This window comes from Tinamus guttatus, unplaced genomic scaffold (genome assembly GCF_059628265.1).
Source record: "Tinamus guttatus ecotype Peru unplaced genomic scaffold, ASM5962826v1 Tinamus_guttatus_pri_ptg000296l, whole genome shotgun sequence".
Lineage (NCBI taxonomy): Eukaryota > Metazoa > Chordata > Aves > Tinamiformes > Tinamidae > Tinamus > Tinamus guttatus.
In genome coordinates this window covers 29,327-55,463 of record NW_028288830.1, presented here as the reverse complement: position 1 = coordinate 55,463, position 26,137 = coordinate 29,327, and the positions used below count along the sequence as shown (strand labels likewise).

The 26,137-nt window shown below is 43.7% G+C and overlaps 1 protein-coding gene across 3 annotated transcripts in view; it reads left to right on the top strand.

The window, feature by feature from the left end:
• LOC104572602 (HIVEP zinc finger 3) overlaps window positions 1-26,137 on the top strand; it is a 60,911-nt gene that overhangs the window by 21,635 nt on the left and 13,139 nt on the right. The window contains exon 1 of one of the 3 annotated variants that reach the window (XM_088527917.1): window positions 18,392-18,612. The exons of the other annotated variants lie outside the window; for them this stretch is intronic. Coding sequence (XP_088384043.1) covers window positions 18,417-18,612 — 196 coding nt within the window. The 5' untranslated portion in view covers window positions 18,392-18,416. Of the gene's footprint in view, window positions 1-18,391; window positions 18,613-26,137 lie in introns of those variants that run through there. 3 annotated transcript variants of the gene reach the window in all.

Sequence of the window (26,137 nt, the reverse complement as noted above, 5' to 3'; positions counted from 1 at the left end):
ATGGACAGAATTCATTGCAGTTGGCAAGAACCATGAGTTTTTGTGTTTTTGCAGATTGTACCTCTATGAGAATGCCACTATATGGGTTTTGTAGCATCATTTTTCTAGCACAGACAGTCCCAGTGATTCCCCATACTGCACCTCTGGTTCCTTGATGCCTTTTGTGCAGTATAGTAAATCTCGAGGCCACTTTGAGGGCATTTTGAGGGACTCTCATTTCTTGCACTGAAGAGCAGCGGGTTAAAATAGTTTCTAACTCTGCCCCCTTCCTTCAAGAGGGGACTTTGCCGTCCTCCTTTTCCTGCACGGCCCAGAAATGCTGGAGAGCAGAGGTCGTGTCAGCAATAACAGCAGCCGGTTATTTTTGTGCAGACAGGCTCCGTGGCCTTCCTGCCGTCTCACAACGTGTGAGTCGTGTCACCAGAACCGCTGAAGTCTCCAGCAGCCAAGGTCACATCTGGAGCAGCGGGTTCATGAACTGTGCCTAGAACCAGATGGCTTCAATCTCCTCTGCAGATGGCCCTGTCAAGGGAACTCCCAGCTGGACGGTGATCCCACGAGTGCTGGTGGTTGTTGGCAGCCTCCTACCACTCAGTGTTTATCTACAGAGAGAGGAAGACGAGTGGTTTTGAGGAGGAGTCGCCTTGGATTCTTGCGGGGTTTGGTGTCGCCTGGTCTTCAGACAGCAGCATGTTCTTCAACAAAGTCTCAGCTGGAAGGAAGCCCACGTGTCCCATGTGAACACACATATTTGAGAGACCCCCACAAGCCTAAGTAGCCCTCCTCAGCTTGGGAAAAGTGCCACAGTCGTGGAGTAAACCAGGGTGGTTGCTTTCTGGAGAGCAAGGGGAATACATTCTGGTGTCAGCAAAACTTTTCATGATATACTGGTACTTTCTGGCAGAATGTGTGAAATTTGGAGAAAAAGAAACCCAAGCAAGGATTTATTTTCAATAATGTATTTTAGGGAAATATCATACTTCAGATTTTCCATCCTCAGCACCTTTGCTTGATTTGCTTGATAATACCACATTTCTGCCATAGTTTGTGAGCCCTTTCTTTGCATGGGCTTTTCGTTGGTGCATTCAGTCTGTCTCTATCTTACCAACTTTTCTTTGTGTGCAACAGCTCTGAAATGCAACCTTTCCTATCCACAGGGAGAAGTTCATCAGATGCCTCTCAGGCTCCTGAGTCCTACGCTGTGATATGGTATTCTGGGTGCTAACAGCAGCACCCTGGTTCTGTCTCTGCCCATTTGGAAAATTGGAGGAAAAAAGTAATTTTCTTGATGCTTTATTCACATTGAGCCTTATTTGTATCCTCTCCCACTGCCTGTCCAAATCCTATCAGAGATAAGTCTGTGCCGCTGGCAAGGCTCTCCACAGCTCAGCACCACCATGCCTGTTGTCTCCCTTTGATTAAAAAAATGTCATCTCCCACCTCTGAAGGAAGGTGATAACTGCCTCCCCTGCCCATGTATTACGTTTTCAAACCTTGCTTCCCTGCTAGAGCTATGTGAAAACATCTGCCAACTTTCTTTTTCCTCCTTCAGCTCACCTCTATTCTGAGATGGCTACGAAAATGATGACAACGTTCAGGCTGCTGTGAGATTCCAGCACATCACAGCATCTAACACCGTCCTGTTGTTTTCCCTTACTGTCCGCGTCTGTCCATCTGCTGCTTCTTGATAATATACTTGGAGCAGGAGCTCTTTAGGGTACAAACCAACTTTTAATTCCATTTCTTTACTGTGCCTGCACAGTGGGCTTGTTGACACTGTGTTAACAGAAGTAATAATGTTCCTCTCTGAAAATTTGCTCTTTTGTGTGTGCAAGGATCAGCAGGGCTGGGGAGGATTCTTTAAGGGAAGACTTCCCATTAGGGGAAGCTCATGAGAGCAGCAAGCCTGCAGCACAGGTACTTGATCTGTAGGAGCTCATTGGGAATTACCAACCTCTTTCTCCTATGAGCAACTGGACAGTTCTCAGCAACTGCTGGTTTGGGCTGGATTTTGAACTGGAGGCTCAAATTGATGTCATCATTGGAGACCTCTCAAGGGGCTTCCCCCTTCCTTGCTCTGGTTAAACACCCTCCGCCTCCTCCAAACCTTGTGATCTTAGACCATTTGCACGTACAAACAGTGGCACGTTTTCCCTCGTGTTATCTATGCGAGATTTCCATGGGAAACTTTCCAAGGAGGCTTCTTTCACAGTCCCTTTCAACCCACAGGGGAGGCGGCCGGATCCAGAGCATTTTCCATCGGTGACTTGGGAACTTGTCTCCTCCTCCCACCCACTCAGCCTCCTTTGGAGACAAATCCATGGAGCCGGTGTGTCCGCACTGCGATTCGAGGGGCTGCATCCCGGCCTTGCTCATTTCCCAGCTGCTTTGCTTCTTTTGTGTCTGATCTCACCCATGAGCGTGGCATAAAATCTGGGAACGGCCAAAGCAGGTCGATCCCGCGGCCCTAGCAGGAATGTGCTGGGGAGTTCGCTGCATCCGTGGAGAAGTGGGGGCTGAAGCAGCGAGACCTGCGCCGATATTTGTGTTAAACGACCATCCCGTGAGAACTGCCGGGGTACCGGCGTTGTAGAAAAACATTGCATGTCCTGGAGCTGTTAGCTGGGGTTATAAAGTGCCATAGAAATGGTTTCTAAAATTAGCCGGTTGTAAGTTAAGACTGTCCATGGCTGAAGAATATTTAGGGACATCTGAAAGAAATTTCTTAGGGAATGCATGGTTATTGCTGATGCAACAGAAGTGTGTACTCCTGACATGCTTGCATTGCTTATTATATATAATGGTAATCATTATATGTTTAAAGGTCTCTACAGCAATCATCCAGTGCACCAGCTAAAACAGATGCCTGAGAGAGAGGAGGGGCTTTTCTTTTTTCTTTTTCTTTTCTTTTCTTTTTTTTTTTTTTTTTGGTATTCTTAAGTTCAGTTGCAGAAAAATGACTGGGAAAATAGAATTATGGGTTTTCCAGATTTTTTCCCTCAATAATTGTGGTGTCTAATGCGCTTTGGTTCCAAGTTAAAAGAGGAGGGGTTTGAACTGTAGGCCCTGCAAGCACAACCTTGGCTCTGCTCGCCTCCTCGCACATCATCAGCGTAATGAAGGCTCTACCCCGACTTACCCTTGTGCTGCCCTGCTTCCTTCAATCGCTCTGCATGGGTGATAGGAGCTGCCTAAATCGTTGTGTTGATTATGTGCAGGAGAGAACAGGATCCAGCTCCCTCTCCCTGGGCTGCCTTTGCTTTGCAGGGATAACAAGAGAAGGAGAAGCAACCTTTTCAAGGCGCTGAAGTCAGAAATTCTGACTCTGAGTGTGCCCAGGGGAAGAAAGGCTGGGTAGGAAGAGGCACTTTCGGAGCTCTTGCTCTGCCTGCACTGTGCTGTCCTGGAAAGCAGTGGAGGGATTGAAAATATTTACTGCAACCTGCATGGGTGACTGAGGATGGTCCTCAGGGATGGCTCGTGCTAATGGACAGCCTGGGCTGGAAGCACTTGCTGCCTCCCTGGCCAGAATCCAGGTCACTTCCTAAGCAATTTATGCCGTGCTGGGACCAGTTCATGCCCTCCGAAGTTAGCCTGCGTTTGGCCCTCCCGTCCATCTGCATTCAGGCCCTTGCATTGGCTTAAGGACAAGTTGGACTGGGCCCATATTTTGTCTGCAGGAGCACTAAAACAACAACTTTGCCACAGCGGGACCCTGGCAGGCGTGAGTTTAGTGGCACCAATGATTTATTTGCTGCCTCTGGCCAGGTGTTTCACAACACGCTCAGGTTGTCTCTGCAGGACAGTGGTCCCTTGTCAATACTGGAACCTCTGGAATTGTTAGACATCTCTGGAAATCTGGTAGAACCTTCCTATGCAGTTCCTGGTGTTTCTGCAGTCCAGATGGACTGATGGCATCTCAAGTCTTCTTTTTATTGGTCCTCTTTTCCCTTCTAGGCTTTGTCAGGAGACCAGAAGGGCACAAAATGGGAAATAATTAGGTTAGTTTTTAAACACTAATTTGTCTCAGATCCAGTTCAATGGATGGGCAATGGGTTGGAATAAGTCTGAGATCCCCGTTTCCTTTAAGCATTTATCTATCAGACTACTGTACATATTTTAATTAAGACTAGTAACCGCTAGGTCTTTGTCAGATGGAGCAAGGGCTGAAGATCCTCCAGGATATCAAGATGTCCTAATAACATAAGTGGCCTTGGGTATTTTGTCAGTGCTTTTTATGTCTGGAGAGCAGTGAAAATTCATCAACTATCAATACCCAGTGGTAAGGAGGGTAAGAACAGCCTAGAAAATTAACGCTTACAGAATACATTTGTCATGGGGTTATAGTAGTTCTCAGATTGACTTTACTATGGTTTTATGGACAGCTTCATTACGTTTGGGAAAGAAGGGACCAAGCAGCTGGACTTGCTTTTATTTACTATGTTTCAATATAGCCAGAGGCTTTTTGGCTTCAGTGCTCCAGAAATAAATCTAGGCCATTATTGTTATTTATTATTATTACTTATTAAGAGTTTTCACTCGGGAGTTGAACTTCGCTGAGGGAAATGTCAGACTCGGTGGAACCAGCGTGTTCCACTGCATCTTCCAGCAGCCGGCGGTCGGCAGAGCCAAGGGGTGTAATTCAGAACAGTCGGCTGGCAGGAAACCCCCAGGATCCTGGTAGGAAGGAGAGGTCTCCTGACATCTCAAGGTCAGCGGCAGGTTAGCCCAGGGAAATGCGCGTTGCATCCATCCACTTTGAAGTATAAGAAACCTGGAGGGATTCAGCTGGTGATTCCAAGTCCATTCCTAGCTCCTCCTCTCCTGTGTCTTTCCCAAGGACTTGCGACTGCAAAGGGGACTGTTTATCCCTTAAAAGCACCCTGCTGTTTCTGACCAGCTCCTTGGCTTCTGCTGAAGCTTCGCTTGGGGTTGGCAGTAGGGTTGTCTGGGCTCTCTTGTGAAGACATTTGGCAATCAAGCGTTTATCTTGAAGAAGTTATTCCAGAATGTGCAGCATATCAAGTTTGCTTCCAAGATTCCCTGAAATCAACGCACTTCCTGTTTTTTCAAAGCGTAACCAGGCCGCTGGTTGAATGGGGTTTGCATTATTGTTAATGGCACGCAATCTTAGACATGCAGGTTTTATTGTGCCAACACTTTATGGATGGGTATTCATGTCGCCAGGGAAGAAGTGAATGAAATTCAATATTCCCTACGCAGCCTTTACTGAAGCTGCTGGAAACCTTCTGCACTTGGAGAGAAAGTGTTCGAGTTTCTATTGCTAAGTAAGGATGAAGATGAAAACATTTCCTGGACGGCACCTTCTTCCCAAGACCCCATATACCTACACTGAGAGCTGAGCTGGATCCCTTCTTCCTACAAGCTAGAAAGGGAGACTGAGTTCCCAAGGGAGATTTTCTGCAGTCTGTAACTATCACAGGGTGGAGGGGAGGAACCAAAAAGGAAGTTTTTTTTTCACCATTCCTGTTGTTTTTATGTATTCCTCCTGTGATGTTCCCAAAGTCTATTGCTGACCGAACAGCAGGAAAGAAGATGCCGAAGGTCACGGTAACTACATCCTTGCTCTAGAAGTCTTTTAGAAATAAGCTTATATGGGAGGAAGATGGATCAAAGCCCCTCAAGACGAGTGAAGCGGACGTGACAAAGCAGACATCAATCAGTGAATCGTGTTTATTCTCACCCATTTTTGTGGCTCACTTGTGTAGCAGAATCCGTCCTTGTTCTGTCTGTGGATATCTGAGTTATAACAAGATCAGTTGGCCAATGCCAAAGGAAAACTGGAAGTAACACCTGGTGCCTGCAATGCATTGCAACCTTCACTGAAATAAATGCGTAACATCTGCAGGATTTGCAGAGAGCTTTTGAAATTTGCTCAACTGAATCAACTTCATGAGAAAATGCCTTTTCTTTGTCTTATGAAACACCTTACATGTTTTTCTGAAATAAGAATGGCTGAAAAATTCCTTTCTTTTGTTTGGAGTACTCAGGGTATGTCCTGGGTAAACAGTGAATCAACATGAGCACCCCATAAGACAGGACATCTATTGCCATGAGCACCCAGGAAGCTGACAAGGGCCAGCCTGAAATGGATATTACTGTTAAAATACCAAGTTCTTTAGCTCTGACTGTGGTTCATGTCTGATCCACTGTAATGCATGCTAAAAGGCTGTTACTCATTCGTTGGAGCAATTCAGGGTTGTTCAAAATAAAATGCATTTATTGCTGTTTAGAAAAAAAAAAAAAAGGATTTGGAAATGGTGTATCACATCTCTTCCAAAGCTTGTCAACATTAAAAAGAAAATAAAACTTAAAAGGTCATCATGGCATCATCGAAGTTGCAGTCAGAAGTTGCATGCAAGATTTTCCATTCAGTAGGCAAACCTATGTGTAGTATTTCCTAATTTTTGGTTATTTGACTTTGCAATTCAGAGTGGTTCTGGCTGGATTTTTTTGTTCATTTGTTTGTTTTGTAATAAATACCGAAATTGAAAATAATCCATAAGGCACAGAATCAAGACACCTCCATCTGGATGCTGTGTTTTTGTGTGGACTTGACTGTAGCAGTTAGCATCTCCAAAACTTGTCTAAGGCATGAAATTAAACTCAGTGCAGGAGTGCCTAAAGTCCTGAGTGATCAAATTCATGCAATTCAGGGCAGTGCTGTTGGATTTACTGGCCTTTGCCTGAAAACTGCAAAACATTCATCTTGTCCTGTGTCTGAGCAGGTTGATGGTTGTATTCATTAACTTATGTGTCTTTGAATTGCACCAAGCTGCAGTAATGTGGGAAAGGACAACCCTAGCTGGTCCAAAGCAGAAGTGTGCAAATGCTCTGCATTAGGCTGAGTTCACATTACAAAGGAGGATAAAATGATAACTTGCATGCTTTTGCTAGAAGGTTCGAACTTAGGGATGAAACAATATTGATGCCTAGGTTTTATGTGCTCAATTCTTTCAAATTCCAATCGTGGGTTCCTTGTTTTGCTGAGATATCCTCTGATATCGGTTTGGTTTGTTCATGTTGCAGCCACTTGCTAGCCAGGAATGTTGGCAAGCAGATCATTTCTAGTAAGTGAGACAAGCTAAAGAACTCTAATTTAACAGAGTGGATGTTGCTGGTCCCAGTCTCAGTTTTCTTGCTGCTTCTTGTCCCGCTTCCTGAGGTGGAAAATGGTTTTCAAATGCACCATTCGGCTCTGGTTGTGCCATACACCCCGTCCATACTCCTGGTGCAGAGCAGTAACTAATGGCACAAGGAAGGGGACACAGTGGAGTCTGTGCTCCAAGTCATCACTCCAGAGCAGCCGTGCAGCAATGCAATTAAATTTCCCTTGTGTGATGTTTGTCTTAATTACTGTTTTTCCTTATGTGCAGAAATTTGGCTTTTTATCACAACAGTGTATTTAGCTTAAAAAAGTGCATTTAGACTTTATGGTTTAGTATTTTTTTTTTTTTTGCAAAGCTATCCAACCAACAACCCCAATAACTGAGTCTCACCACAAAAGTAATTAAGTAATTGACATTCAGGCTGAGCCTAGAATGTGCTTTTTATGTTAAAGTCCTTACAGAATTACTTTTCAGACTGCAGATTTATTGTAAAAGCAGGTTGACTTTTTTTTTGTCTGCTTGCCTATCAGTGACCATGGATGAGGCACTTCCATAGGACAGTGATCTCTAAACACGAAGCGTTTACTTCCAGAAGTTTAAACAATCATTGGATGATATAGATGCAATTTTAGACAAAATTTTTAATTGTTGATTTGAAATGATGAAATTCTACTTTTTAATAATTTAAAACTAAGCTACGTAAAGATATACAGAGGCAACAGTGGGTTGTTTTTTTTTTTTTTTTAATATCTGCCTGTCCCCAAGACCCTTCGGCGTGCTCTGTTGAGGTCTAAGTTGTAAATGGGATATTTATTCATTTCTAATAGGCTGGAGAACAAGAAGGCTTGTATCAGATGTGGTGACAGAAGAGAAAATGCATTTCTGTAATGTAGTCACTGGAGTCAATGGTTACTCACCTTGTCACATGGCAGGAATATTAAGCTTTTCTCACCTTGACTCGTGTTAGGTAACCGGGGCCAGTCTGATAACAGCACTCCCCTATGCTGCATCTTAATGACCTGGTGTCCAGCAAAAAACTAAACCTGGGTCAAAAACGGAGCAAGCAGAGCGACGTGAACCCCTCAGAGCAGCTGGGAACTGTGCAGAGCACCAGCAGAGGAGGTCACAGCGTCCTGGAGATGGGGCATGGAGAGAACCTCAACACCAAGATCTTCCAGACCTGCCCATGCATCAGGCCCAGATGTGCTAAGCATCCTCTGGACGTTGCGGTCGGAGCCAAAAGGGGATTGAAATCCAGAGAAAAAGTCATCTACAAATGGGATAAGCTTTGAGACTGTCACTCAGGAAAGCAATTTTTTTCAAGAAAATGGCTGCCAAGAGACTCCAATGACTGTTTTATCACAGCTCTTAATTCTGCAGCACGTGTATTTCAGCAGTTAATAAAGGGGCTAATTAGAGACTGAAGTATTGGTAGTACTTACCCATGTAAGTAAAAATCAGCTCAGCAGTTACTGCCAGGAATGGACTTGACTTTGAAAAGAACTGAACTTCTGCTGGGCTACACAAAATTCTGTTTCTCAAGTGGAAAAAAAAGTCAGAAAAATGTGAGAAATACTAATTAATAGCATCAAAATTTCAGTAGATGATGTAGAAAAAAAATGCTTGAAATAAATGAGATAACTACATGTGGTGATATCCAACAGAACAAGTTGTGGTGTTTGCCCTAAAAAGCATGCTTTTGTCAAAAACGGGTGCTTCTTTGCTCAGGTATATAGAAATACACAACCGAAATTCATTTATGGTTTTGCATCTCAGAGGCCAAATTCTCATAGCGATAAGGAAGCGTATTTCTTTGGATGTTTGTAACTATGTTAAGATAAGCTCCAGTGTATATTGCTAGCAGCTGTGGAATAAAGCGAGAGGGCTGGAGCTAAAGACCATGTAGCACATGCAAGAGTAGTGGGGCGGACAGTATTAATAAAAGCACCTATTTCTTATATTGGAGGTACAAGTTCACTGTAGCCCAGGTGGAAATATAGTGAGCTATAACTGCCCTCGATGCAAAACCATGTTGTAAAGTGTTTGATGAGCTATTTAGCATCAACAAATGCTGCAGACCCTAACATGCCTTCAAGAATGCAAGTACTGCACGGAGTGCAGCCAGTGCTGAAAAATAAACTGTTGGAATAAGGCCATGGAACACAGTTCCTCCTTCTCGACTGGAAATGCAGCTGAAGGACAAGAAAACAGCCTATAATTAAAACACTAATGGCATCCAGGATCCATCACAGCCCTGAGAATTATGGCTGCAGAAAGAACTGTTTGGAGGACAAGAAGTATCCGTGTCACCAGAGTCATTTCGAGTCAGAGCGAGTCATTAATGTCAGATTCTCAGGAAGTTGTTTAATCAGTTCTGGTGGGGGTGGAGGAGGAAGAAATGGCATTGAGACAGGTCATCTATGGGGATTTCCACACCAGACTTTCTCTGTGAATGTTTTATGAATCAGCTGTGTGAGTTTGTGGAGGTTGTTTCTTATCTAGTATTTCGTTCTATATGTGTTTAATGTTCAGTATGGGAAGGTGGTGCTGGAGCAGTGCCCTGGGAGCTGTGCGTGTTCTTACCCAAGTGGACTTCTGTGTTGTGACCTCCCTTGTTTGGCTGGTGCCAGGTGGGAGATAAAAGAGCCCTGGCTTTTTCATTTATTCCAATAACAAATAGGGAAAATTTAGCAATGGGCATGTGGAAGTTGAAGCCAGCAGTGGTGTTTTGTGTCACAGCTATCATGTCTTTGTTGTTACAAAACACTGCAGCAACTAATTGCTTAATTTTCTTGTTGCTGTTTCTGTTCCTGTGAAAGTGGGTTGAGATGTTGAGAGTTCGTGCGCTCTGCGGTGATGGTTCGAGGTCTGTGCGGCACCTGCTGAGCACAGGGACACGTGGCCCAGTTATTAAATGAGAAGTGTGAGACTGTGGCAGGTTTTTGAAGTGCCCCCCTGCTTGTGCAACTGTACCTAATGGAGAGAAAGCCCAGAAGGGGCTATTTAACCTGTGCACACAGTCAATATTATTCTAGATTTCTTAATGCTTAGGTGGCTAAAACTAGCAACCTTGCAGGGAGCATGATCTTGCCTTGCAGTGAAATGCTTTCACCTTGCAGTGAAGGTACTTTGATTTTTTCTGTCTAGTTTGATCTGTAAGAGCATTTTAGTAATGCTAAAAGCCAGATTGTCAGCTGCTATAAAATGGCCTGGAACTATTTACATTGATTTTCTCTGAAGCAGATGTGCTTCTAGAGCTGCTTGCAATGACAATTAAATGATTAAAGCATAGGCAGGATAGAAGCATAATGAGTGTAACTGTAATTTTACTTTTAATAGAGCAGGAGAGCTCTGATGCCACAACCCAGAATTGAATCAACCTTTCACTCGAGCATAAAATTCTGTGAAATAATATAAAACTGCACTGGTTTTGCAGAATACATCCATATACAATGTTTGCTCATGTCGTGTTTGCTCTGCATTGGTTCGATTTAGTTGAATGAAATCTCATGGTGGGTCTTGGGCAGACCACATCACTTCTGGGCAAGCTCCGTGTTAGGAAGGATCAGATTATGGCTCTGTTGGTGGAGCTCTCCTAGCAGCTTCTCCTGGTGTGGACCATCTTGCACAATCCCAAATTTCTCTTGTCCTGGTCCTCCACAACAGTTCTTCAAACAAAATAGCTCCATTGGCAAAAGGATTTCATATACGTCTAACTGTCTCAGTGCTTGGGCTTCTGCTGATGGAGAAATGGCTTTAAAAGTTATTCTCCTGCAGTTTTGTGCTAGTGAAAGCCTTTTGTGTGGATTTGGCATGTTTATGCGTATTTTTTATATTGCTTTCACTCTCTTTGTGTATTTCTCGAAACAGATGTGTATGATGGAGGTGTCAGAATTACTATCAGTTCTTCCAGCGAATTTACAGCAACCTACTTGAAGAGACTGCCCACGTTTCCTCGTATTTAGCATCTATTTTCCATTTCTTAGTTTTACCCTATAGTTTGTAGGATAACCTTAAAGAATAAAGAAGTGTCTCTTCATCCTACCCATCATGTATCTCTTTCCAGATGATTAGCCTGTCTCTTTTCCTGTCTATTGTTAACTATGATGTTTGGATCATTCAGTTTTGTATGTTTTTCTCCCAAATTCATCCTCTCGTCTGTCTCTTTCACCAAAGATGTTGGTGTTTTTTGGGAGGTTGCAGGCATCATGTGGATTTTGGACCCAGTGTTCCAAATGTGGTCAGGAAAGATTTTGGATTTCTTTGACTTGATGTTTCTACAGCAGCATTCCCAAATCCTGGAGGTCTGGCTGTCCTGTCATTGAAGGAAGCAGCTCCTGTGGCTTTTTGAATGATACGTGGGCTCTGCCAGTGTTCATTTTTTGCAGGCAGGCCAGGGAATCCCTGCTCTGCCTTTGGACAGTGCCATGACCACCCGTGGTGGCAGCCTCGCTCCTGAAGCAGCCAGTGTGTCCCACTCAGCGCCAGTGCCACCGAGGTCATGCCGACCAAGTTGTGATCACGAGTACAGTGTAGGGTACACCCGCTTTATTGTTTCCCATTTGAAGAAATGCAGAAAATTGCCTTCGGTAAAATCTGAGCTGTGAGGACCCACCAGGGATATTACAAAAAGCAGGCAGGGTAACTTAGGCATAAGTTGCCCTGTGCAATGATTCTGCAGTGTTGTAAAATTCCTGCCCCTTAGCTCAAATTCCTGAAGGGAGGAAATGAGCAGCGTGCAGTTATTTCTGAAGTTGCCTTAGTTGCCTTTTCTCGTTAAAACGATCTGCATGTTGCAATCGTGGCAGCGAGCACTGCTGGGAAGCTGAGGGAGTTTCCCAGTTCTGCTCCATAGAAAAACAGCACAGTTGAGGAACGACGGTTTCCATGTGAGCGGATGGGCTGTGCTGTGTTTCCGTGTGTCTGTCATTTAGTCAATGGCTGCAGCACGACACACAACTCAGAGGGAGCTTATGTGCAAGAATTTTTTGATCTTCACCTCTTTTTTTCCCCCCAAAAAATTGCATCATCTCAAGCAATAGATTCCCCTTTGAAGGTGCTACGTTTTGGTGAGTCTAAGGAGACTCCTGGGCAAAACGCTTCGAAGGATTTCTTTGTAAATTTTGATCTGGTTTTGACATGCCTTGATACAGAAGTAGTATTATTCGATGATCATATAACTTCACCTGCTCAGTTCTCTGAGCAAATGCAGATATATCATTACTAGGTTTAAAAAACAGCAACAAGATGTCCTTGCCTGGTAGCTCTCCTGGTGTGACAAATGTAATTTCCATCTGTAAAGACCATGTTCTTCTTCGATGCTTTCCCACTATTTTGTGGAGATACTTCCTGATAAGTGACAAATAACTGGTGTGCTGCTCCCTACATAGCTTCCCCCATCGTGAGTGGGAAATTAATATGAAATATCAACAAGTCTAGAAATGGTAAAACACAGAAGATCACAAAGGCGTGTTTGTGAAAATGTTCCCACATTGCATAGTGAAATCAAAACTACAAAAATGAGTTACTGACTGTGCTGTGTATTTCTACCAGTATTACTTGCTTAATTATAGGATGTTTTATGGCTCGGAGGGCCTGGTAAGCAGTTGTGGGATTGGAACAAAAGTCCTTCTGAGCTTGGCATGACACGGTCATGGTTCATGATTACAAATGGTCTTCACAGTCATCTCTATGGATAAAAAACACAAGAGACTTTAAATACACTGCACAGCATGGTCTGGAGTTAACAGGGACAGAATGTGACCCTCGTTGCTGTATGAAGAGAGGCAACGGTCCATTTCAAGGGGAAATATGGGAGACAGCTTGGCAAGACTTACTCTTTGGGGACAGTTCTGCAGTTGTTAGTCTAGGTAATGGGATTGGTTTGTTAATATCATGGGTATTTCTCTGGTTTTCTCCCTCTTTAATATTAGTATCCTGTAACAGTGTAAATGTCTGCTGGGAGGGAAAGGGAGTTCACCCCAAAATATGGTCAGACTAAAGAAATGTGTAGCTGAGTGCAGGCTGATTTTCCTTTCTTGAATTTGTAGTGGTTAGAGACAGAGATGCCCATTAGTTGCCCTGTTCTGCATTTAAAGGTACCTCATTTTAGTCTTCTCATTTTTGGTCCGTTGTTTTATCTGCCATTCCGTACCGTCTCTGGTCACACCTTGCTATTGATAAACCAAACACACTGTTCACGTCTTAGCTGAATCCGTGACTCTCCCAGCTGCTCTTCCAGCTCTGTACGATCTCCAGGGCTGGCTGCTCCATCACTTGGTATGATACAGATTAAGGGAAGATTTGGTATCCTCAATCTCTGAGGGATTCCCTCTGCCATGTGTCCAAGCTAATTATTTGTCAATAAAACATCAGTGCTGGTTTGTTATCTGCATTGGGGAAGTGAAGAGGAGGATCCCACTGTTTTTGGCAGAGTTATACGTGCGACAGAAGATAGTCCCTGCCCAGAGTGTTACCAAGTAGGAGCCCTAGGTTTGTTGCCCATGAGCTGCTCGTCTTGGCTGGTACAGTTCTCTCAGTATTGAAATCTTATTTGACCAGCCAATATTCAACAGAAGAACAAGGAGATTTTCACAGTAGTGGTTTCATAGTGCTGCTCGTGTGTGTCCAGTTTAGGTGAGGTGATCTCATTCAGCTTGTCTTCTGCTGTTCCACCGGACATCAGCAAATGTCATTTGCAGAAAATCATTACTTCATAAAGTGCAGAGATTTCTCCACCAGGTCTTCCTGATTCCCAGTTCTCTCTGTCTTTGTGTGTAATTCTTTGGAAGTTCTTTTGTTTGTCTTGGTACAGTATCCCCATCTATTAAATTAGGGTACTAGAAGGTTTATATGGTGTGTTTAAAGACCTGGAAATGACATTGTCTTGTCTGAATTTTGCAAAGAAATGCTGTTGTTTGTTCTGTGGTGTCTTGGCTTGAGATATGGAAGATTTCATGGTAACTGTCTGCCTGAAAGTGCACACCTGCCTGTGAGTGCTGATCCTTAAGTCTGATAGAGTCTGTCATCCTCTATTTCTCTAGGGTATGCAAAGAATAAGTACTTTGTGGGAGTGCACATTAAGTTTCAGAGCTGGTAATACAGGGGTCACTGTGGGAGAAGTTGTCCACTTTGGTGGTGGGTGCACTAGAGGCAAGAACCTTCCTATTAATTAATAACATAGTAATAGTCATGCATTTATCAGATATCTGGCAAATTTTGCAGGTGGCACAAAACGTACATTGGATTAGTTAATACCAGGACAGACTGTCAGAAACCTCCAAGGGATTAAGCTGGGCCAGATGAGTGGGCAGCATGATGATAGACGAAACGGACCATCAGGAAACCAGAATACTTGCACTGAAGGCAGCAAGTAGAGCTGCTCAATTCATTTGACTGTAGACTAATTGTGGCAGCTCAGGAAGGGGATCAGATATCTGATTTCTGTTATTTTGTACCAAAACAAAACAAAAAATAAATAAGTGAATGTAACAAGTATTGAAACCAGTCAAGGAAATAGTTGTTCGCCCACTGTAAAATTAACCAGGGACCTTCCTTACCATAATGCATTATTGAGCTTACCAGGTTGGGATGTTTGCAAGGTCGGAGTGGTTGCATGTGAGTGCAGCTCGGTGCAGCTCTGCACTGAGGCTCTATCTCGTGGCAAGGAAAAGCTGCAACTGCAGGGGAATATATATTGCTGGATGCTTGTAGGGAGCAAGAGGGACGGGGAGGTTCAGCCATGTCTTATAGTGGAGCAGTAGGACCCCAGGAAAGCTGCTGTCCCTCCCAGCAGAACCGCCTTCCCCCTCTGCTCTCCAGGGTTTTCTGTAGTGGTTTTTAGGTACGTGAAGGTTTTGGATGTGGCGAGAGCACTGAGAAAAATAATATAAAAAAAGGTCTGCAGGTTAGAAAAATAGCCAGATATTTGTAACAGCAAATATTCAAAGCTAAACCTCCTTAAAATCTGCAAAAGAATAGAATGCTTCATGGAATGAGGCTTCCATCAAGTTTAAGGGAAAGGGTTAAGAGAAAATTTTCTCCGGGTTCATGTCATTCCCTTGCCAGGTTTCTTGTAACTTTGACAGTGATGGCCCGTTCTGGCATTCACGTCTCTGGATCTGGTACTGCTTATTGCAGCCAGGAGCGACTGCCGTGGCTGTGCCAGCTCCCCTTGCTCCGAAGGCATTTGCAGTGATAGCACGAAATCCAGCAAATGTGCGTTTGCTAGCAGAGCACATCAAATAGCCCTTTGAAAATGCATCGGATAACCACATTTTTTTATCTTTTCATGTATTTGTTTGAGAGAACTGTTTCCAAAATTGGTCTCTGAGCTCGTAATGGCCAGTTTGCCTCCTGGGTTTCAAATCATCTCAGGGTGAGATTGGAGCCGTGACACCGTAGGAGATTGACCTTGCTAACTACAGGATTATGGGTTCCACAGTGCTCTGGGTAAGAAGCACAGGCTTGTTGGCACAAGCTCAGACGGTGGGTAGATATTAGAGGAATCTGGTTAAAGCAAATGCTACGGAGCAGGAAGACCCCTTGTCCAGGGCAAACCTTTCAGTGAAGGACCTGTCATTGATTTGTCTTTCTGATGCAAATCATATGAACATATTAGATCCACAGAGAAACCAGACACATATTGAAGCAATTATCTCCATAAACATATTACTGCCTTGGAGGTAGACAGATGGCATTTGCAGCAGCCTTCTTCTGTTTTACAGCAGAATTGCCCGCCTTTCTTTCTGTTGTTTGGTTCAACATTTCTTTAGGTTTCTTCTCTTTTTCTGTTTCCCTGTTCTCCCTATGTGTCATGCACATGGTCTTAGTAAGCTGTTAAAAAATATCTGTCGTGAAGGATGGCTCGGTCACACCGAGTGTCAAACTGTAATGGCTTATTCCAGATTATATCACGTGTCCCTTCATCCAGGAAGAGCCAGCCCTGATAGCTTTAATAGCTGGACTCTTAATAGCTGCTGGACACACAGGGACACATCTCTGTTTAGGGATGTTTTAGGGATTTCCATGTGAGAGTGTAATTAAGGGTAGTGCGAGTACAAGGCTGATAAAGGAACAATTTCATTTTCCTTTTTCTTTAATGGCAAGGTGATAACCAGTATAATGATGGAAAGAAAGTGAAATAAGGCTTTCAGCAGGAAACGAGAATAGCATTTTCTGGGCTGCATTTGCTGCTGTAGCGTTGAATCACTGCAGGGATGAAGAAGGGACATAGAGCATCTCTAGCTATCAGTTATGGATGTCTTTAGTATCTGTATGACAGACATCCTGTGGTGGAGGCTGAAGTCTGGGTGTGCTCTTCAGCGACCAGCTTAGTTCCCTTCAGCCAAATACTGAAAACATTGTGATTAAGTTATTTATTTATTTATTCTTTTTGTGTGTGGGTACATAGACTTTCTGTGGCTTCAATTCCATGAGATGGAGTGTAAGGTACAATCTGGGCTAGAGATGACCTTGCTTTCCACTGATCAAAGGACAAAAATATGAGCTGTTTCCCTATGTTTATCTGTTGGCTACCAAGAACTGATTTTGCTAGCACTGCTTCTGGCATTTTAGGCTGGTCTGGAGCTATCTAGACACACAATTTTTCTCTCTCTTTCCCAGTCTGTGTCTGAACCTGCCTAGGAGACTTCTGCAGCCTTATCACCTTAGAGCATGATCAACTCAGCATCTTTTAAACATCTGCTCATATCTCGCCTCTGAAGGAAAGAAGCTGTTCTGCCCCCATTTTACAGATAAGAAGTTGAGGAGGAGAACCAAGAATTTGGGAGGAAATGAGCAATTTAGTCCATATCTCATACCTACCAGGGAGCACCTAGGAAAATTATTCTAAATTTCATGTGGACTAAGTCCCCTGAATACCCATGTGGAATTGAAAAATTCAAAGTTTCATGCAATGTAACTTGCCCATTTTGATATTCACAGCTGTGGGAAACATGGATACCTTTTCTTGGCTGCTCCTGTGTAAATCAGGCCACTTTCGTTGTATCAGTTCAGTGCTGGTTTCATCATCTTTCTCTATTTTTGCTCAAATTCAAATTAGGTTATTTTGCTTGTTTTATTTTTTATGACTGACTACATTTTCACTTATTTAAGCAACCTACCTATCCCTAATACTTTGTGCTGCTGTTTCTGTTTGGTTTCTCATTAAAGTGACTGATGTTTTTTCACCATTTTTGTTTGGAGTAGACTTTATCAGGAAGATGCTACGAGGTGGCTGGTGATGTTGTGTGTATCTTTGGATTCCCTTATGAAGATGCTGTAGGGGATCTGATTTTCAAGTGCGGATGTTCAGAGCTTTCTGAAGACCAGACATGTTTCATACTGCGCAGCGTATGAAAAAATGAGTTACAAGAAGTTCCACGCTTTAAAAATTCAGCCTCATAAAAATCTGAGGGGACCAATTTCATATTATCTTATTCCTCTCAGGCTGCAAGTAAGGGAAATTACAGACTCCATTTGCTAAGCTACAGGAGGCTAAATGATTTGTCTGACTCTCACAAATATTTTTCAAACCCACATCACTGTAGCCTTCCCTATGTGCTAATGTGTGAATAGAAAACAAATGAATATGTAACGTGCAGGAAAGATGACCAATTTCATTCGTTTGGGTAAACCCACGTCCTGATATTGTGCTAATGATAAAGGAGCCCAGGGTTTGTAGTCATAACATTTGGTGTTAGTAGAGTATGTTAAAGAAATTGTTATTTTCTTGGTTTGTGTCCGTTATGGATGGCTCTCATTCTGGCAGGAGTCTCTGCAGGGACCACAAGTTTCATCGTGGCATCATGGGCTCTTCAGATGGCTTTCACTGTTGTCCCAAGGGGTGTGAAAGGTCATATCACAAGAGATTTATCTGTGACATTTTTTTTTTCCAATACTTTGCACTATATTTTAAAATATAGTGCAGGCTGAGAGAGAGATGATTCAGGCAGCTAGGCTGGACCGTGACACATATAATTCAGGCTATGATGAGTGCCTCAGTTTGTGATTGAAGATGAGGAAGATTAGGATGTTTGGTGACCCTGTGATTGATCTCAGACTGTGGGTTATTTGTCCAGAGAGGCATATGTAGGGCATAAGAAGACACATTTGAGGAGAAGAGGCAAGCATTTGGGCAAAAAAGCTTCAAGCTATTGTGAATTTAGCCTAATTAATCAGGACTATCAACGGTAAATGAGACCTGTGGTGTCGATAACGTGCTGAATTAATCTAGGAAAGTTGTGACAACTTTTGAGGTGGGAATCTTCTTTTTTTTTTTTTATCATGACACCTGTTGCTCATAGGTACAAATCAAACGAAGAGTATGTGTATGTGCGAGGCCGTGGAAGAGGGAAGTATGTATGTGAGGAGTGTGGAATTCGCTGCAAGAAACCCAGCATGCTGAAGAAACACATTCGCACGCACACAGACGTCAGGCCATATGTCTGCAAGTACTGTAACTTTGCTTTTAAAACCAAAGGTAAGAGACAGTCAGCTCCTAGCTCCTCTGCTTAGTATATTGACTTGCAAGCCTTCTTGGGGGCATTTGTGAAGGGGAAGGAAAAGCCTTCCTAGGGTCTGGAAACCCCAGGAGATGGAGGGAGGGGGATGAGGGAATCTTAAATTGGCTGAATTTTTCTGAAGAGAACCAGCACTGTGTTAAACTCACGTGTGTCTTAAAGTCACCACGAGGAGCATCATTGCTGGCCTGCAGCAGAGCATCCATGTCATCCTCTTTGTGTTTCTTAAAGACGTTTCTTAAAAAACGATCCTGAAATGCAGCTTCACTGACAGGCATGTGAGAAATCAAACCACCCCAGATCAGAATCAAGAGCTCCTGGCTCCAGGCAAACATCCCTGTCTAAACACCTAGTCTTTGGGTGGCTTTATATGCTAGTGCTCTCAAGATCTGTATTTGCGCTGAGCCTTTTCATCCTTTGCAGTTGCATGTAGCTTAAGCATTTTAGATATCACATCAGTAGACTTTTCTTCAAAGGCCTCCATTCCAAGATGTCTAGCCATTAATGATCCATAACCTCATTACCACCAGATTTTCTTCATGAGCAACCTCCATCATTGCTTCAGCCCAAGGGTCAACTCCAGTATAGTCAACTTGTGTCTCAGGTGCTTGGGAAAAATGGACAATGCAAGTAGACTCTATCAGAAAAATACGAAAACACATGCAAAAGTGCCTGTCTCTTGCAAGAAACTGTTAGTTAAAATTGTCAAAAGCACCCAAGTGCCAAAGGTACCAAGTTTCTTTGACTTCTCCTATGACTCTGCCACCTTGTTAGCCATGAATTTTAAAGCTCTGCAGCACCGTCTTTGGTTTCTTCAAGTCACACAGGAAAGAGATGGACTTTTTTTTTATTATTAGAAACATGAATGTCCATTTGCAAATTAGAGCTGCATCATAGGAAATCCCAGAAAATAACACAGGTGGGAGAGAAAAGCATCCTTAGAAGAGCATCAGTTTGTTTTGGGGGCCTAGTGGGGAGTGCTCAGAGATGATGGTTTTGTTGGCAAAACTGAGGGGTGATTTCTCTGTCACTACTGCTAATCACCAATTGTAGCGTAGCCTGGGGAAATGATACTGAATTTGAGGCCAAAACCTCTGGTGAGTCACATGCAGCAGATCCAAGGGATGGGTCTTTCTCTCCCTCCCAACCTGGGGCACCTAGGTTTCTTTCCGATCCATTTTCTCTCTTTCCCTCTTGCTTTTGTTACTTTGTCCTGAGTTTTCCTTTGAAGGAGCTGAATCAATTCAGTCCCTTTTGTCACTTCACCTTGCTTCCCATCACGCTCCTATTAGGTTTTTATGGAGGATGCTGAGATCAAGCCATTCTTTCCCCCATCTCCCCAGCTGCATTGCTCTCCCTCTCTGCTGCCTTGGAGCACCAGCTGTGAGCGCTGACAGTGTCGATGGCACATTGCAAATAGCCCCTTGCCTCAAGGGGACTTCCCTTCTTCAGCTTTGCAGGAACCTTGCGTGAGGAAGGTAGCATGGAAATGCTTCCTTCCCCCCAAAATAATGGAGCTGGGATTCGAATGCAAAATTTTCCATTTGCCTATGGATGCATGAGGGGCCAGAAGTCCCATGGATCAGCAATTTTAGGATGTATAGTTGCATGATGACGTGTCAGAATTGCATGAAAATGTCTCTTTGCTGCGAGGTGGGTGACCGAGACCCGGTTGTGTCCTCTGGGCAAGTTCGTTCTTCACATAAATATGCAGCATTTGAGTAAAGCTGTTTGCTCTCCTGGTGCAGACACAGGGACGTTTGAAACGGTTACTGGAGGATGAGAAAAATGCTGCCTTGTGCACTGGTGCAATCATCACTTAAAGACCCAGTGTAGAAACTTTGCCATTGATGACAGAGTGTGAAGCAGAGGTCCAGCAGATTTGCAAAACCAGGGGTTCCATGACTTATTTTGGAGACATCTAGAAAAAGTTCATTTGGGCCCTGGTTCTCCAGGAGCCTCCCGTCTGGTGTACAGCTTTGCAACTGCAGTTAATTGCAGAAGTTCTTGCACCTGGACTGCACTTGCAAAAGTATAAGTTGGGTCAAAACTCGTTTAGAAATCAGTATTCCAAGGTTAATTTTAGCCTTCAGTGTAAACTCAAGGGGGATATCTATGGAGCTGTCTTCATTTTGGCCGTGGTAGATCTCTCCAGTATGATCTAATGCTCTAAACTCTAAAGTATGCTGGAAGCGCTTTAACTTTTTTTTATTATTGTTATTGTTAATGAGGATCTTTATCTGGTTAAAAATGTTCCCTCCCTCCTTTCCTCCTCCCTCCACCCCTCACCCATAAAATCCTTATCTGTGTTCCAAGAGCTGGGAAAACTTCTGCAAAAGAAAGAGCTTTAAATATGTTCTGCTGTTCACTAATTATGCCATTTGTCTGCTTTTTGTGCATTTCTTTCATTGCAAACCACGCTCTCCTTTTGGGTTACAGAACTGCAGGGAAACAGTTTATTGCTATTATAATTTCAGAGAAAACCCACATTTTTTTTTCTTTCTGGTGTGTGTGTGTTCATTTAGCTGATGGAAACAGTCTCAGAAATTTGGTTCGTGAAGGTTTATGTGATTTTATATTTCTGGAGCAAGGATGAACATGTCTCTTGGATGAGGTGTCTTTTCCTCTGCTGTAGTAGCACTCTCCTAGGAGCTTTGCCACCTCAAAAACCTTGTTAAAAGGAAGCTCAGCAGCTTCTTCATTGTTTTCTCACCAGGAAGGAAATGGAGAAGAAGCGGCTATCTGACCATTTCTCCCACAGGAAGGTCAGCGAGAGCTTTTGCCTTGACCTGTGTCCCAGGGGGGAGCGCAGGAATTCCAAGGCTTTCCTTCTCGTCCCTCGGATCTGACCCCTTCGGGAAGTGCAGCCCCTTTCCCCCTTGCTCCGTGTAGGGATGTGCAGCACTTCCAGTCCCCGTGCAGCCCCTGTGCAGATGTAGCCCTCGTCTGCAGCTCTTTTCTGCTCTGATTCAGGCTCGCATCAGGTGCTCCCGTTCTCATTGCTTGTGATTTCTTGCCTTTGCGGACAAACCGTGTGGAGCAGCCTGCTGTGTCCATGCCCTGCCTATGCGTGAGGCCAGAAGGGACAAGGAGCTTTGCATTCCTTTAAAAGATGCTCGTGTAGAGGACACCAGTGCTTGTTGGCTGAAGACACCCATTTGATAGTCCGCTCCACTCACCATTTCCAGACACCAGTCTTCTTCATGTCCTCAGTCTCCTTTAATAAATTAGTTTGCAGTTCTTTAAATCAGTACATGACAGGCGCTGAGGTTATTGAACATGTTAATATATTAAATGCATTACCCCCGCAGCCCTTAAAGGCAAGGTTATGGCTGCACAGTTTATTGTTATTACTGCTCGAGCAGACTCAGCGCTCTGCTAAGCCTCCTCTGGAAACTCCGGAGCAGCTCCAACTGGCTGGGAGCTCTGGCAGAATTAAGGGCCGTTCCAGCAGGCACATTGATATATAGGTTTGCAAAATATCCCTGCACCCTGTGCGCGCTGGGGAGAGGATCCGAGCGGATCCTGAGGAGCCGCTTCTGGAACGTGCCTGCATCCCCTGCTTCCCGAGGGGTTTCGTGGGGCTGAGATGCAGGGCGGGAATTCCGTTATCCTCAGGAATTCGCCGCGTGCTCCCTTGCATAACGTGGCGCGAGACGTGGCGCTGGGAGCAGCGCTCGGCCCTGCACTCCGGGCGCGAGAAGAAAACTGGAGCAAAAGGGCTCTTGAACTTAGCAGGGAAAGGTAGAACAGGAATGAGGGCTGGAAGTCAAAGATTGGCAATTTCAAATGAAATATTAGCTGTTTTTTTTTTTTTTTTTCATACAGTGCAGCTATTAAGCCTTAGAACAAGCCTCAGTGGGAAATGTGCTAATTCTCTGTATTTTGAAATCTGGAAATCCAGGCTGGGCACCTTTCTGGAAAATTAGTTTTGGTCTAACACAAGCTGATGGGCTTAATCCAGAAGATGGTTAATTTTTTATAGCCTGTGTCAAATCAGGCAAACAGACTAGATGTTCAAAGTCTCTCCTTTAATCTTAAAGTCAATAAGTATATAATAGTAAAACTTAAGCAATGCTTTAATAGAAGAATATGAAAATAACTAAGTCCGGGAAAGCCATAAAGATTTGTATTGTAATGTCACCTTGGACCATGCAATTGGTTGCTTGCTGGTTTTTTTTCTTGTTGCTGTTGCTAAATCGTTTGCTTTTAATAGGAGAAATAGCAAATATGGTATAGATCCAGTATGGGCAAGATAATTGTTCCAGGAACTTAACTTTTTCAATCCCTGCTTTTCATTTTACCTCTGCAACCCTTAAATTACAGTAACCAGATATTCTGAGAAATTAATTTTCCTCTTGTAATTTAAATAGGCAACTGCTTCTAGCCCCTATTAAGCGGCTTTAAATGCTTGTGGGACACTAGAGTTTTAGGATTCTCAAAACAACATGAGTATATAAGCTGCTATAAGACCTGAAGAGCTTAAGCAGTCAATAATACACAGCTATACGCAGGCACAGCGAGAGAACGTCTCGGAGCTGTTACTGCGTGTCCTGCTCTGATGGGTAGCAGTAACTGGGAGGGTTTCACCGTTTCCAGTCATTCCTGAGTGTGTGCACATATAGCCAATATATTTAAAATCTGGGAACTTTCTGGTGAATAATCTTCAGTAAGGGCTTACCTGCCCAGAATTCAGTATAGGTCTTATACTACTTCAATCCAGCCTATCTGCCTACTAGTGTCTTGCTCCTCCATATATATTTTTGCACTGTTTCCAAGGAAGCAATGTTTTTTTTGGTCTGTTTTGTTTTGCATTTTTTTAATGCAGAAGCCAAGTCTCTAAAGCAACAAGTTCCTCTGAGTCCTTCCTGCCAGGATTCATATTCAGTTTTATTTAGGCAAAGTAGTGTTGATTTCGCTGGAATTGTGCTGAAGAACTTGAGCATTTAATCCAGCCAACATTAATTAAGAGGTCTAAATCCACAAACTGTAAGAAGAACCTTAAGAAGATAAATGTCATTGTCCTCCAAATTGCTGTCCATCTGATAACTCAGATTTTCAGCTGATGTAAGTAAGCCCTGAGTTCTTCCTTGAAATGATGTAAACTTGCATCACATGAGATTCAGCTCCACTGGGTCTGCCATTTCTGACAGGATAGTGGCATTCCCATTTTTTTAAGCTCTGTGAAGCAAGCAGACTTCTGCCCTGTGTCCATGCAGGGAACCGGGCATGGATATACTGCAGTTTTTGTGTGCACCAAAGGGATTTGCACCTATAGATCTGCAGGTGCATCATGTTCATCGGCATGAGTGGATAATACCTTATCTAACCAAACAAGGGTGAAAAATGGAGTAGAAGCAGAAAGAAAGTAAGGCTTGCTATGAATTGCCTCTGATATTTGGCATCAGCTCACTCATACAGAAGTTTTTAGAGTTGCCTCTGCAGTGCCCACCAGCTCGTGTCTGTTCAGGCAGGCTGGATGGGGAAGGAAGAGAAGAAACAGTGGTGTTGCTTTGTGCAAGGACAATTACGTAGAGTAAAAATATATATATATATTTATATATTTCAAGAGATGACACTGATAGCTTCTGACAGAACTTGTCGAGCCAAATCTTTGCTCAAGGTGGAACTAAGTCGAAAGCAGAGGTAAAATTAAGCGATGGACTGAGAGCTGCAGGCTGTTGAAGCAGCCATCTGAGGCTCTGTGTCTGCCCTGGTCCTGCAATAGCAGAAAGAAGAGGGTCTCTTCAGCACAAACCGCCCCAGAGCTCCGGCAGCATCTTCATTGAGGGCAGGGGAGGACTTCTGTGGAGACCCAGCCTTGAGACGAAGCGGCCAAAGCTGAACACCGAGTGTCTCTGAGGACAAGAGTCCTGCCCTTGAGTATGGGGTGGCTGCTGTCTTGCCCCAAATGGATGATTGCATTTAACAGCCCCTTGACTAATTAGCATCAGATTTTCTGATTGAACCGAAGCATGTACCACAGCGAATGGGTGTGTTTGTTTTGGGATGGGGTGGCACCAAAAGGCTCAGGGGACCTCCCGTCACCACTCATCCCGCCATGGGGTTTGCAGATGGATTCCCATGGCACCACGGAACACAAATAAACCCTGCTCACACCGGGCATTTCTGTAGGTTGGTTTGCTGTGTGTATCATCCGTACTGCGTATCCAAGTTGGGGGTTTTGCTGTGGGAACTGAGCAAAGCTGGGTCATCTTTGTCAGTTAGGTGCCATGTACCATGATGGACAGTAGCAGCAAGGCTTGGTTTCATCAAACTGAGTCAGTTCCTCTTGTAGGTCCAGAATTAAATGCCAGTTCTAAAAGACTGCAAACTGAACTCATTGACACTTTTTGATAAAACACGCTTTTTTTTCCCTTTCTTCTCTCTCTCTTTTTTTTTTTTTGTCAATGCTGGTTCACTAGAACTAAAGCAGCCCACATAAGAACATACTTTTGTCAGACTATGTTACTTTGCATTCACAGCAGAGTGGTCTGAATTGGAACAAGAACCTGAGTCAAGCTGGCCCCATCCTCCTGTTCAAGTGTCTAACCACGAGGCTAAGGGTATTTAGACATGAAATTTAAAAATAATAAATCCCCCCTACTGAAGCTGCTACCCTGGCTAAAAAAATATTAAATATCCATTGGAGCAAGGACTTGAATCCACATGTGCCACATCCTAGAAGGCTGCCAGATACACAAGGGTGTATAGTCAACCTTTGTCTCTCTTGCTTGGTCTTTCCTGTTGGAGCCGTTCCATTTTGTATAAAATGGGCTAAATAAATAATTCATGGGCTAAAGAGAGACTAACGTGGTACCTAGATGGTTATGGCACTCTTCTGAGCTGTGAGGGCATCACGGGTAATTCTCTGCTCCAATGAATAGTTGTTTATTTATTTATACTAACTGAAGCAGCAGTGGGACAGATTGATAGAGGCCCTCTATGCTCCCACCCAGCTCAGGGACCAGGGGACTCTCTGGATTGCAGGAGTTCAGATGAGGGACCTCAGTCCCTAGCTGAAGCTTATAATGAAGTGTGAAAATACTTTTTTTTTTCCTCAAATTTTTGTGAGAAAAACAAGCCTCATGTTCAGTGCTACTTGCAAGTGGTAGCTGACAGAAAGGCTGATTCCACATCATATTGAATTCACCGCAGTGAATGTGGGGTGCCTGGCTAGCTGCTGGGTTATTCTTCCAGCCATTGGAAGGAGTTTTAGCAAGGGCCCAGATTTCTTCTTATTAACAGTCAACTCATCCCGTAAAGAGGTGTCAGAGAGGAAAGGGGAAGATGAGGGGAAAAAAAGGACTGTTTTTCCCCTTTATTTCTCCTAGGCGTCTTTCTCTCTTCTCTTCTCACCTACCTGTATTCCCCCCTCACTCCAAAGCTTCCCTTATCTATAATAGGGTTAATGACTGCTTAATTAACCCACCTGCAATTTGGGAGTTAGAAGAATTAAAGAGATTAGAGCCAGCTAGTCCCTCT